Below are 13,945 nucleotides of genomic sequence, written 5' to 3' on the forward strand. Positions count from 1 at the left end.
ACTTAAAAATAATAATAAATGAACAAATAAAATAGATACAGAAAAGAAAGAAAAATAAACCACGGAAAAAATCAACAGTGAGACACGCGTAACACAAATACCCATTATCTGATAAAAACTAATAGTATTTAAATTTACAAACTATATCCTAATTTTACACTAATAAGCTAATCAAACATAGTTTAAAAATGAATAAATGAACAAAAAAAATAAAACAATAAAAAATAAAACAAGGGAAAATATATGCAGTGGGACATGTGTCTGGATGAGATGCAGCCGCGTCACACGAATGCCCATTATTTGCCAAAGACTCGTATTATTAAAAATTACGACCTATATCCTATTTTAGTATGAATAAGCTAATCAAGCATAGTTAAAAAAAATGAATAAATGAACAACTAAAATAAATACAGAAAAGAAAGAAAGAAAAATAAAACTGGGGAAAGATATACGCGTATATGGATGAGATGCCTTATCTGCTAAAGACTAATAGGAGTAAAATTACAAACTATATCCTAATTTAATACTAATAAACTAATCAAGCATAGTTAAAAAAGCCAATAAATGAACAAATAAAATAAATACAGAAAAGAAAGAAAGAAAAATAAAACCGGGGAAAAGATCCACAATGGGATACGTGTATGGATGGGATTCGTCCACGTTACACAGACAACCACCATCTGTTACAGTATAAATACAGAAACTTCTGGTATAAACTGAAGCTCGCTTCAATGGCGGTAGTAACCGCAGTAACCGCCAATCTTGCCGCGAGCTCCTCGTTCATCTCCAGAAGTTCAAATCCGTGGAATCGAGGAAGAAGAATCGGAATCAGAACCAGCGTTCTCGCCATGGGATCTTCTTCTTCGTCTTCTTCGGATCGCCGGAGCTCGGACGAAGGCAGCAATCAAGGTTAGAACGAGAATCACGGAAGAGTTCTTTAATGGCGGCGATCTCATGTTTTATTTGGTGTAATTCATTGAGCAGGAGGCGTCCGGCCCGGATCTGTGAGAGTTAGCGATGAGGAGCTGAGGAAGCGGCTCACGAGGGAGCAGTATTACGTCACCAGGGAAAAGGGGACAGAGAGGGCCTTCACGGGGTGAGCTGATCGGAGTATTTTCTTTTACCTCTTGATTATCCGCTTGCTTCAATTTTTTGTTGTTGTTGTTTTTCTTCCTGTGGTTTCTTCCTGCTTCTTATTCTTATTTTTTTCGTTCTTTTCATCTGTTTTTTTTCTCACCTTATTATTGTAGTTTCTTTAAGATCTTCTTCTTCTTCATTTTACTCTGGTTTTTTCCAACTTTTTTTTGTACAACTATTGCCACCACCACTACTACTCGAACAATACAAGTGCTACTTGCAGATTATTCTACCTTGTTCTTCTGGTTTATTTCAGCTTTTTCTTCTTCCTTCGGTTGCTTCATTCTTCTTCTTCTTTCAGATTATTTATCTACATATTATATATTTTTTCTTCTTACTACTCCTGTTCCTCTGCTTTCCTCCAGTTTATTCTTCTTATTCCTATGTTTCTTCCACATTCGTCTGGTTCCCCTTTCCCTGGTTTTTTCGATTATAATCTTATTTTTGTTCCCCTGGTTTCTTCCAACTTTTTTTCTTCAACTATTGCCACCTCTAATACAACTGCCACTTATGGATTCTTCTTCTGGTTTCTTTCGGCTTGCACTTCTTCCTCTGGTTGCTTCAAGCTTCTTAGTATTCTTTTTACTCTGATTTGTTCCAATTTTTTTCTTCTTCAACAACAAATTTTGCTAGGTTTTTATTTATTCTTATTTTTCCTCCTCCTCTGGTTTCGCTCATTCTATGTTCTTCTACTTTCTTATTCTTCTTCCTCTGATTTTTTCCTGCTTCTTCTTCAACTATATCAGCCGCCATTGCTTCCATTAATAGTGTTATGACCGCTAATTCCATGTTCTTCTACCTTCTTCATCTTCCTCCTTTGGTTTCTTCCTTATTCTTCTTCTTTTTCTGTTATTTTAACCTACGACTCGTTCTGCAACTTCTCTACTTCTACTTGGTTCTTCCACCTTTTTCCTCCTTTAGTTTCTTACTTGGTCTACAAATTTCTCCCAGATTAATATTCTTATGTCACCACCACGTCCATTAATTATTCTACATCTTTCGTATTCCACCATCTCTCTCCATTATTTTTTTCTGTGTTTTTTTTTGCATATTCGCCACCAGGAGTGCTTTGTCCCTCATGTGACATTTTTGTTTCCTGCCACTCTCCTTGAAAAAATGCCTTTTCTCTCATTTTCATATATCTTTACTTATCTTGCCTACAGCAAGGGGATCTTTTCCCTGTTTGGACTTGAAGATTTATTTGAAAAAATATTGTGCATTTAGTGTGTGTTGAGTTCTGATTTTTTTCTTTCCCCTCATTATATAGAGGCCATTGAAATTATCCAATTTGGTTTTATTCTGCTGCACTTGCAGGCTAAGCCAATTACGGTTTCAAAAGCCTATTATAGCTTCAACTTATCACTAGTCTCCTTCTTCTGCTTCCAGGGAGTACTGGAACACAAAGACGAAGGGAACGTACCATTGCATCTGCTGTGACACCCCTCTCTTTGAGTGAGCTCTCTCTCCCAATCTCTATGGCTGAACCCAGCAAAGCTATCTTCTTATTCTTCTTATTGTTTTTGTTATTTAAACTCTTTTTCTTCTTGCTTGCGAATTCTCCAGAAATTATGATTTAAATCTTCCTAAAGTATACAAAAAAAGAAATAAATCGATATTGATTATGAAAAATGACATTTATGACAGTTATGGCAACCACTCACATATATCGTTAGAATCTTCCTGGGCGTCAAGACAGCATGCCCAACCAACTGAGGCATCTCCTGAAGAAGAATCCAGGGGAGGTGTCCAACAGACACCACCCTTGGATGTGTTCGAAGAAGGCAACTGAAGAAACAATATAACTGCCTAAATAAGGATAGTATAAATATGTGTAGATAAGTGTTGTATAGGGTAGGAAAAACTCTAAAGAAGAAGAGTGAGTGTTTCCTAAGTCCCGTAAGTTAATTCTTAAGAGATTGGGAGACGAGTGATCGCCTAGAAGACATGGTTTTTCTGTTCTGTTCGTTTTAAACCAACGAAAAATTTGCACAAAGGAACCGCACACGGCCTTGTTCTTTGTTCTGTTCTTTTTTTTTCAAAAGCAAACAAAATTTGCACATTCGCACAAATTCGCACACGACTAGAACCGCACATGGGTCTGTGCGATGTTCTGTTCGAATTTGTTTTTTTCTGTTCAGAAAACCGAGCAGAATGAACAATTCGCACAAAAAGAACAGAACGACCATTTCTATCGTCTAGTGGGTCAGATCCTGGAAGAGAGGGTCTGTGTAATTGTATCATTAACTTTGATCAATATATTGTACCTTTCTTTCTAGTTTGATCTTGTCTGGATTTGAATACTTCTGAGAAGACTGTATCAACTTCCTTGTCTAATGTTGCAGGTCTCAGACCAAGTTTGACAGCGGGACGGGGTGGCCGTCCTACTATGAGACGGTGGGTGGGAACGTGAAGACAAAGCTTGACATGTCCATATTCTTCATGCCTCGTGTAGAGGTGCTCTGCTCGAACTGCGATGCCCACCTCGGCCACGTCTTCGATGATGGCCCACCCCCCACTGGCAAGAGATACTGCATCAACAGGTCTGCCAATAAAAAAAAAATAATGCTAAAACATTTCTCAGTCTAGGATGGGCAGATCCCTATGATGATGATGTGTGACAATGACAAAGTCAACGTCATTGACCCAACAAAAATTCTGTCATCGTCAATCGGGGTCGATGATGTTAACATGCTTCGACTCTTTTCAACCAAAAACTTCTCAAAGAAGATGCTCGATGATGACGGATGTTTGGTGTCAAAAATCAACGATGATCCGTCATTGTTGACCTTTGTCATCTGAGTTTAGTCGACAGTAGTGTTAATCTTCAACTGGGTTGCTGACGTTGACAGTTGAGTCGTGCACAGCCCGATGTGTGACTAAGGTGGGGAGTACAGATGATGTTAGTTATTAGTGTTCTAGAAACGATTCATTATTTTTCGGGATTGTCATCACCAACTAGACTGGTTGACACGGACAGGGTTAATATTTTAAACAGGCCATCGATGTTGATGGGCGGCGTTAACTGTCTGTGATATCCCGTAGAGGCTAGTATCGTCATTGACAATGACCCTGGAATTCGTCAGTGTCAACGAGGGGTTGATGATGTTGATTATGATGTTTGGCTCTCACTATTGTTTTATGAAATCTTTCGGAGTATTCATCTACTCTGTTTCTGAAGTTTGTGGAGTGTTTTTTGTTGGCAGCGCTGCGCTGAAGCTGAAGCCTTTGAGCAAGTAGATCAAAGAAGGTTTGGGATTTACTGGTATTGTCTCTTTAAAAATATATACATGATCATTTCAGGACCCTTTTGGGAGAACAGGCAGCAAGTGTAAGAAACTGAGAATTGAGGGACTGTGGAGATAGGTGAGTTAGAATTGTATTTGTTATCTCTAAACTTTGTATAAAAAAGTTGTCTTATAGTGATTTGGGATCCTGAATTGTGTGGTTGAAACGTTTGATGTTTAATGATCCTCTTATTAGGGAACGGCATGTTCGGGACGTGACGGGACGGAGGACGATCCGTGACCGACAGTGACGTGACGTCACATCACCGTCCCGTCACACGTCAGAGGATTTTGGAAAAATCCATCACGTGTGTGTCACCGTCATGGTTTGCGGCCCCGTCACGTCCCCGTCACCGGACGGCATCATCGTCACATGTGACGGGAAAAACAACCATGCGGAGGAGAGAGAAAAAGAGGGGCATATCTCCAATTATCTTTGGACGGCATCCTTTTTCGCATGCGATTTGATGCAGGGACTTTTCTGCGAAATGCCAAGAAATCTAGTTAGCGACACCACGTGGCGAAATCTTGGTCATCAAAAAGCTTAAATCTAACAATTTTTAAGCTTTTTTGGTTGGTTTTAAAAATCTGTCACGGTCGTCATCCGTGACGGCCGTCCTGTCACGTCACTCGTTCGAGGCCCGCCGTCACCGTCATGTCACCGTCACACCCAGTTCATCATCCACCACCGTCCCGTCACAGGCCCTTAATTTCGTCACCGTCTCCGTCACGTCATCCGTCACGTTGCCATCTCCGTGATGTGTGACGTGACGGAGGACGGCTGTCGTTCCCGACCTGTGATGGACAGGACAGGACTGAACAGCCCTACGTCAGGCCATGTTCGTCTCGACCGTTATCTGTTAGCATTTTTTCCTGGTCATTGAAGAGCTTTCTTGCTCTCTTTCCCTCTAACTCTCTCCCCCGTTCTACCCTGGAATGTTGCCTCTTTCAACCTCGTTCTCTCTCATTCTTAAAATCTATCTCTCACCTTCTTCCTCGCTCCTTCCTTCTCACACTCTCTCCATCCACCTCGCTCTCTTTACCTCTCAGCTATCCCCTCTCTCGGTCATCTTACTCTCGCATTCCTTTTCTCTCTTTCCCTGTCCCAATTATCTATTTCTCTCTTTCTCTCTCAGTTGTTCGTTCACCATTTCCATCATTTTTTGTTTGTCATCTTTCGTCAGTAGCCATATGTTGTCTCGGACCAATAATTAATCGCTAACGACAAAAATGACTTCATACACGTGACAGAAATCATGTCCCAATTTCTCTTGCTCCTGCCTACATACCTCTTCAAAATGCCTCTAGTTGAGTGCATACATTAGGTGGTCTTTAATTTTGTTAGATGTGATGGATACTATGTGGTCATCAAGCCAATCAACCCCCACGTTTTATTAAGTTTATTGAATGAAAAATATCATTAGTCTTGTGTGATGTTCATAATCGAGTCCATGAATATGTGCGATGACCTGATAAAATATGATAAGATCATAATACATAATCACTGGTCTTTAAACATGGTTTCTAAATATTCATATTTTCTGTATTATGATAAGATCATAATACATAATCACTGGTCTTTAAATATGATTTCTAAATATTCATATTTTATGGATATTGGAGATGGAGATCACACAAGATATTATCCCTTAATTGTTTTATCCTAACAACAATAAGGTTGATTGATGTCAATTAGTTTTTTAAGTAATATGTTGACATGAGACACTATGGACATTTAGTGGATGAATAACTATATTTAATTATTTCTTCAAGTCTCTAACTTTGGTATTCAAATAAGTCTTCGATTTTGATCTAGTAAGAAGTACACAATGGTAATAAAGTTCTAAAGACGGAATTGTCCGCCCTCGGTACAGGCAGAGATTGACTAAAGGAAGACAATGCAGTTAAATCTCTGTTCCGGGTAGTGAGGATATTGGGGGTGTTCTCTAATAATCTTCATTATGCATCAGTATTAACTGAATGACAAGTAAGAGTTCTATGATTAACCATAACTAAGTTGCTCTAGAGTCTGGTGTGGATGAAGGATCATACGGTAAAAGATGACATACACAGTTTTATAAAAGAGTTCAAAAACTACTCTACATTTTTAGAGTACAAGGTGTAGCTTTGCACCCCGTGGGCTGGAATATTAAGCTATCAATTGGCTCAAATTGATAATTGAATAATTAATCTATATGTTGTTGTTGTAAATTAATAAAGTTGTTCAATAATTTACTGGCCCTTCAAAGTTATTACTAGATAGATAGGTGGGCCTAGAGGGCCACGCACACAAGACTAAAGGATATTGGAAAATATACATTAGTAATAAGGATTTTTGTGAAAAAATATTAATATGTATAAATAAGAGAGGCTCCCATTTTAGGTGCCCTAGATCTGGGGGGCCCCTTTCTTCTTTCTTTGTTTTCTCTACTCATTCGAGGAATGATTCTTGCTAGTGAGTTGATCAAAAATATATTTCAAGAATAGTTGGAGAAAAAGGAGAGGAGATATGGAAGTCTTCTACTTGTTTGGATACTTCTAGAGGTAGGACAAGTGAATGGCGTGAAGAAGCTCTCCCATGAAGCAAGTAAAGGGTGGAAAAAGTTCCCACAAGGAACATAAAGTAAAATTTGTTTTAGAGATAAATTTTGAATTGATCTTGGCTTCTGTTTATTTGAAAATTGTTTTCCTGTACCAAACCATAGCCCATAATCCAACTGTAAATAATGACAAACTTAACTTATCAATTTAACGACCTCTATAAAAATATCCAAAATTTCTCCCTTTCTAGTGAGACTGGATGGTGAAAAGATCAACTAGATCTTTAAGATGTGTTTGAAGAAGTTTAAGAGGAGATTGATCATTCCATTCCACCTATTGTATAAATAAATTATGCATTTATAATTTTATACGTATATAGCTCCCTATTTATCATCCTACTCATCCCTCACAATTTCTGAACTTTATCCCTTGCCTCTCTACTATTTATATATCATCCATTTTTTCACATTCCATGCATGATCTATCCTTATCATCTTTTTATCGCACCATCATTCATATTTTTATATATTTTTTATGATGTAAAGTATAATTATCAACTACAAATTAATTACCCTAAAATTGAATTCTTCAGAATGTGAGAAATTTATTTAGATTATTATTTAAACTATCATTCAAAATAATCATAACATTATTATGAATTTTATTTTTCTTATTGTCTAATGGGCCATGATAAATGTGATGTGAGAATTCTGGATAGTTTGACAAATTGTGGCATGATTATATTGCCATCACAGTTCATCACGTATGCTGCCGCATTACATATCTTGAACTTTGAAACATTTTTCCAATGATCAACACAAATAATCTTTGGCAATATGGATGATCAAGTACATCCAATAAATCTGATATGGAAAAGAACTAAATCAAAATAAAGGAAAAATAATCATGAAACCCTTAGGTTTCTATCCCTAGGTTGTGTTGTGGAAGATGTCACTCACTAGCTAGTCGGACATGTTGAAGGGGCAGGACTGTAACCTTATCTTTTGAACTTCTTCCAAATCAGGAGAAATGACATGTTGGTTCTAAAAGAAAGATCGAGTGCAGCCTGTAGATAAAGCAGGCACATGTCACACATATTCGGGTTGCTCACAAAATAGATCTCTCTTTTGATATATAATATAGGTATCACAAATAGAGTGACCTGTGAAATTCGTAATTGCCTTATGTAAGCCCTCCGACCGTACTCTACACTACTACTACGAGTGAGTGGAATATGTTTCATCAGTCCAGTTTTACGTAGAATTAGGATGGAGATGCATGCATAATGATAACATGCATTTTCTTATATTAATTTATTATGTTCTTTTTTATGAAAAAAAATATTCTGAAATTAAAGTAAGAACAAGCGGACATTTCTGGGGGCCACCCATCTGCGGCCTACAGTCTGTCTTCAGAATTCACTGAACAGCGCCCATCTGTTTATTCTAAAAAATTATCGTATCGTATCCTTGCCAATACCGGTGACGATGAAGGCAGCAACCTACCTGATGTGGCGAGGCCGCTTTTGTGTTTTACAGTAAGTCATGGACAATTATCTCTACCATTCGTAGCTTACACATTTACCTCCATCCTTAGTCAGGTACTGTTTATCCTAAAGTCTAACCTTGAAGCTTTTGCCCAAATTTGTGCAGGTGTGTCCACATCCCAAACCCCCCCACCTGACTTGACGAGGATTCCATTATTGCAAACAAAACATCACCTACGCACACCTAGGAGCACCCCTTCCTGCATATCCATACAAGATCTGAGTAGGTGGGTTGGGGTCCTATGAGGTACCCACTAAGAGTAGTACCCTCCCACCAAAAAATATGTGGTTTGACCAGAAATTTTATGCTTACACACAAGACTACTCCTCTTCCCGAAACCTTCACATAGACTATTTGACTTTATGACGATAGATAACCGCCTGTAGGGAGCTTATTGCACACGACCCCTGCAGAGGAAATGAAGGTATCCCAACAAATAGAAAATGCTCAGCTCTATACAACGTACGGATGGGCACGCTTTCAGGAAAAATATAGAATAGTAGAGTATCCAGGATGCAGGAAAATATGATGATTAGAAATTCACCAAAAATACACTCCTTCCCATAATTTCTCATACAATACCAACCCACTTAAATGTAAATGGCGATTAGAAATGTGGTCAATGTCACAAAGAATAATGAAATACCGTCTATAAGAAATGGATGTTTTCATAAGAAAGCCATGGAAGGCTTTCCAAAAATTGAGATTTGGTCGTAGAAGGATCAAATTATATCCAAGGAACAAAGGCATAACAAAAGTAATAATAGAACCATAAAGACCAATCAATCATATTGTTTGTATTCTTAAATTTGGAATGAAAAGAGGAGTAATGCTTCCTAGAGGCAAACACGAAATAAGACCACTTAGATCAGAATAACATTCACAGAAATGGCCTAGCATAGAGTAGAATTGGATATTGAAGAAATCATTGATAACGATCAAAAGATGGATGCTGAATTCCTATACAACAGGGGTCTATCAATGCAAGTCAGATGAACACCGTAGTTGACGAGTAGGTAGGTGGGTTTGGTGCACTTATCACTCATGGGAAGTCATGAGGCTAGTCCTACCCTTAATGAATTAGTGGTGCCCCCTTCATGCTGCTCATAAATTCGCACCTTTATTTTTATTCTAAATATTATATTAGTTTGTCCAGACAATCTTTCTAAAGAATCTATGTAACTTTCATAACATTCAGATTAATCTTCATTGCTCCTAATTTTCCACCTCACTCTGTTGTTTCTGCTCTTGAAGTCATGCTTTTGACTTCATTTCTTATGAACAGGATTCAATCCTCGTAAACTTGTGCTTTGCATTTACTTTGTAACATGATTGACTTATTTTTCTAATACATTCTTTGTCCCTAAAGTCATACCTACAGAACCTTTGTTCAGGTAGTTTGGGCCTATTCAGCTAGGCAGGGCATTGGTCATAACCAAAATTTGTTGAGGGGCAATTAAGGAGCAGGAGAAGGTGGATCTTACATGTGATGCACATGTTCCATGATCCGCACACTAGTGCTAGGCTTTCTTAGAGCTAAGGATCTCTTGTTATGATATTTTTGAAGTCTTCATTCTATGAATAACAAAAGCAAAAAGAGTTTATAATGTCGGACGTCGTCAATGACGACGTGATGATGAGTAACTATGTGTGGCCCCCAAGTCATGGGGATTTACCAATCTCCAAGCTCTAGGTGGGCGACCGGTGATGGTGACGGTGAACTTCTGACCCTCATCGCAGTGACGACAGTGACTATAGCATTGAACAGAATAATTCCATTGACACTTGCACGTAACGGACGGGCTTGACCTGTACCAGGGGATTCACTCGTGACGTAGTTTTTCTTGTTATATATTTCTCTCATCTAATTCTAACCCGAGCGCGGTGGAGTGCAACCAAAAATACACTGAAAGGCATAATGTAACTGACAAGCAAGAGGAATGGCGTACCTCATCGGTGGCAGCATTCGTCGTCAATGTCTTAGTCGTTGCACGGGCCATTGCGGGCAGGTAGGCAGGGGCGTGCTGTTGACGGGCACGGCTTGGCTCAATTGGCGACGATGTTGTGGTGCAGGAACGTGATATCAGAAGGTTGGATGAGAGGACGAGTTGGAAGAGATGTACGGTGGCAAAGCGACTCAAGCAATCGGCTGGGTCCAATGGAGCGACCTGTCGACCTGTCGATCGGTAGGGGGGGGGGGGAGCAGACAATGGATGCAAGCAGTGACAAGCAGTGCGCTAATGGAGCGCGAACTCGGGCAGTGGACAGTGGGTAGCGATGCAACGCGTTGGCAACACAATGTGACGGACGCTGTGGTAGACGTTGCGGCTCCAAAATGACACGCGACTGAGCGGTGGGTGCGTGATACGATCGTTCTGCCCGTTCAGCTTGATGTTGAGGTGAACCGGTGACACTAACGCTGGCGTTCGACGCCGCAGGCAGGGTCGGAGTAGGCAGCGCCGGGGACGGTAACCAAGTGGGCTAACACCACTGGATAGATCTCGGAGGATCTGGATAGCCCAGAGAGAGAGCACTCTGTCGAAGTGGTTGAGACTGGACGGCACCGCGAGTCCAACGCGGGCTGAGTGGCGATGCTGACGGCGGAAGAATCTGTGGGGCCCATGCTGTTGGGTCAGAGTACGCAGAAACATGAGCGATTGCCGGTCGGATTGACCAAACGCAGGTCACTCACGTGATCTGGCGAATAACTGCCACCAAGCGCTTACGTTGACAGTGCGGTGGAGCTTTCACGAATGGAGCGACGACGCGAGAGTTCCAATATGTAATGGTGAGTCCGCGCCGCCTGGTGTCACTCGGAGCCACCACAGTAGTCCGGTGAAGTGGCTAGTGTGCATAGTGGGATCCTAGGAACCTCTTGATAATGCCTACAAAAGGGCGTCGGGCATGTGCATGCGTAGTTCGCGGCGACTGGACCGATGGTGCAACACATGAGGACGCCGACAAGCAGTTTGGGCAACTGGCATGGCCGGCCGGTGGCCACAGGGCTAGCGGCGACGTTCAAAGATGATGCCCGGGGTTGGAGGCTGCAACAGGAGAGGGTTTGGCAATCCTCTCCTCCCTCTTCTTCTTCTTCTCTTCGTCTTCTTCCTCCTTGTTCTCCTTCTCCTTCCTCTTCCTCTCTTCTTCCACGTGAGATATGAAAGAATGTGTAACTTCCACAATTGCAAAAACAGATCTAGATCTTTGGTGCCCATCATGGTCTTATATAGGGCCGTGATGGGCCCTTTACAAGGGGTCCAACAAGGAGCCCAACAAGGGACCCCTTTTTTACAACACAAAGAAAATAAAACTATGGAAGTTAAACGACGGGAAGATAAAATAAATGGTGCAAAATACAACGATACAGACACGACACGACGAACATGGCTAACGGGACGTGATGAATACAAACACATAAAAATTAATATACAAAATTTGGAAAAGCAACGAACACGATAAGCACTGGCCACAGAAAGACAAAATGTTCGAGTCGCGCAGACGTGCTTTACCTGGGGTATTTAAACCCGAGTGTCTTTATTGTCGCCTTGGCGTGCGGTCGGGCTGGACGCGGACTGATGCGGCTGTCGATGACAATGAGGGTAGCTCCAAAGATGTCTCCTGAGGGTTGGGCTGGCGTGCTCCATCAGTTTAGTTTCCCCTTGTTTATTTTCATCTTTATTCCTCTCCTAAAGTCGGCAGTTGAACCTTGTTCTTGAATAATGGGTTTTTGACTTACTAACATTATTTGACACTCCAAAATTCTCCTTAAGTCATGAACAAAGTCGCGCATTTGATAGTTATTTCCTAAGAGCCTGACAATTTACCCCGTATGGAGCAACTATCATCTGATTATAGCATATATCTATTTATATCTACTAGTCAAAAGGGATTATGCCCCAAATTGCTATAAGATACCTCTCCCCGCTGCAGGAGTTTTCACAATCAGTGGCGTCTGAGTTAGTCTCAGAGCTACCTACATGGAAGGAATGGGCTTGTCATCTCACTGACTTCCATCAATTACCTCTCTTTCTTGTGTTGATATTATAGTATTTCATAATGGGTTTATTTTATTTATCACAGGCCAATCCAAGACCTCAAAATTTATTCTTGGTTATGATACATTAGTTTTAGGACAAGATTAGGCTGGCAACCTGAAGCATTTATCCGCCTACAAAAATGACATTCGTATTATAACCCTTTGGAGCAACTAGTTTAAGGGACCATAGGTTTTGAGGACCTAAGATAGAAATAGATGATCAAGACCATCTAAGTCATCAATCAATATATTTATGTGTTTCTGGTGTGTATCTCCGACATATTGATGTCAGTTTCTCAGAACAAGAAGCTTGGTAATCCCATGGTAACCTTCTTATTAGCTTCCTTACTGATTAGCATCATTCATCATTTCCTGCATAACATTTTTTTAGTTCATTACTTCAATCCGAAGTGTGAAGCAACATTGCTTCTTCACTCTCAAAGTAGCACATCCACTCATAAACTTGTGCTTTCAAACTTGCTCTCTGTAAACACCCTATTAAGTTATCCCAAACTTGCTTATCGCTCCAGGGCCCTTTTAACTAGCTTTCTCCTGTGTTGTTCTACTTTATTACTAAAATAAGTACCGACCCATACTCAAAACATATTTATGATTTTCTAGATCCCTTTTCTTTATAGTTATCATCAAAAAGTCTATTAATTAGCCAAATCTTCAAGACCATCACACTTCTTGTGCTTACATTACTTCAAGACCATCATGCCTTTTGCTTGTCTTCTGCTCCTACTCAAAAGCTCACTTGAGCTCCTAATATCACTTCTGCTCCTAGTCTCACTTCATGCCTTTTATTGGGACTTGGATTTCTTTAAAAAACCACGAATAAAGAAAATATTTATCTTCCTGTTCCGGATGTGAGGAAGAGGCACCTCCACAGAAGAGAAAATCGCCATGCATCTTACTCAGCAGGCGTAGCTTGGAGTGGGAGTGTTGTAGTTTCTAATTTATTTGAAAAGTTCTTATTTTAATCAGAAAAAATTCTTTCAGAACCTGTTAAGCACAGCTCAGCTTATATGTCTCGGAGAAAGGAGGTGCTGGAGGAATCTTTGGTCCAAAACATTAATTCCCCATTAGTTTATCTATCAATTGCCTATTATGTGCTCGATAAAAGGTTTGACTCTCAAAACCATGCTTATCCATTCTGCCCACCCGTCCAGACACTACCTCTTTATCATTATCATTTACCGCCCTTCATGTATCGCATGAAGATCCTTGTATCTATGTTCGACATCACTGAAGTTTTGGATGCAACAGGGAGGAGTACATAATGGTAGGATCTGTCACCCGAGCAATCCAATCCTCCTACAAGAAGAATGGTGCTATGCCTCCTCGATATCCCTATGAAGTGAAAGAGCTACCTAGTCATCCCTTGGTTGCAGCACATT

The 13,945-nt window shown here is 40.3% G+C and overlaps 1 protein-coding gene and 1 pseudogene across 1 annotated transcript; one reads left to right on the forward strand and one right to left on the reverse strand.

Moving 5' to 3' along the window:
* Positions 1 to 731: 731 nt before the first annotated feature.
* MSRB1 (methionine sulfoxide reductase B 1) lies at positions 732 to 4,588 on the forward strand. The gene is made up of 5 exons (XM_078575691.1): positions 732 to 909; positions 985 to 1,096; positions 2,524 to 2,589; positions 3,480 to 3,677; positions 4,341 to 4,588. Exons 1-5 carry the CDS (start codon positions 732 to 734, stop codon positions 4,372 to 4,374), a joined length of 588 nt encoding a protein of 195 aa, XP_078431817.1. The 3' UTR covers positions 4,375 to 4,588.
* Positions 4,589 to 8,900: 4,312 nt separating this feature from the next.
* LOC144703967 (NADH-ubiquinone oxidoreductase chain 4 pseudogene) lies at positions 8,901 to 9,409 on the reverse strand (annotated as a pseudogene).
* Positions 9,410 to 13,945: the final 4,536 nt, after the last annotated feature.

This window comes from Wolffia australiana, chromosome 5 (assembly GCF_029677425.1).
Source record: "Wolffia australiana isolate 7733 chromosome 5, ASM2967742v1".
In the NCBI taxonomy this organism is placed as follows: domain Eukaryota; kingdom Viridiplantae; phylum Streptophyta; class Magnoliopsida; order Alismatales; family Araceae; genus Wolffia; species Wolffia australiana.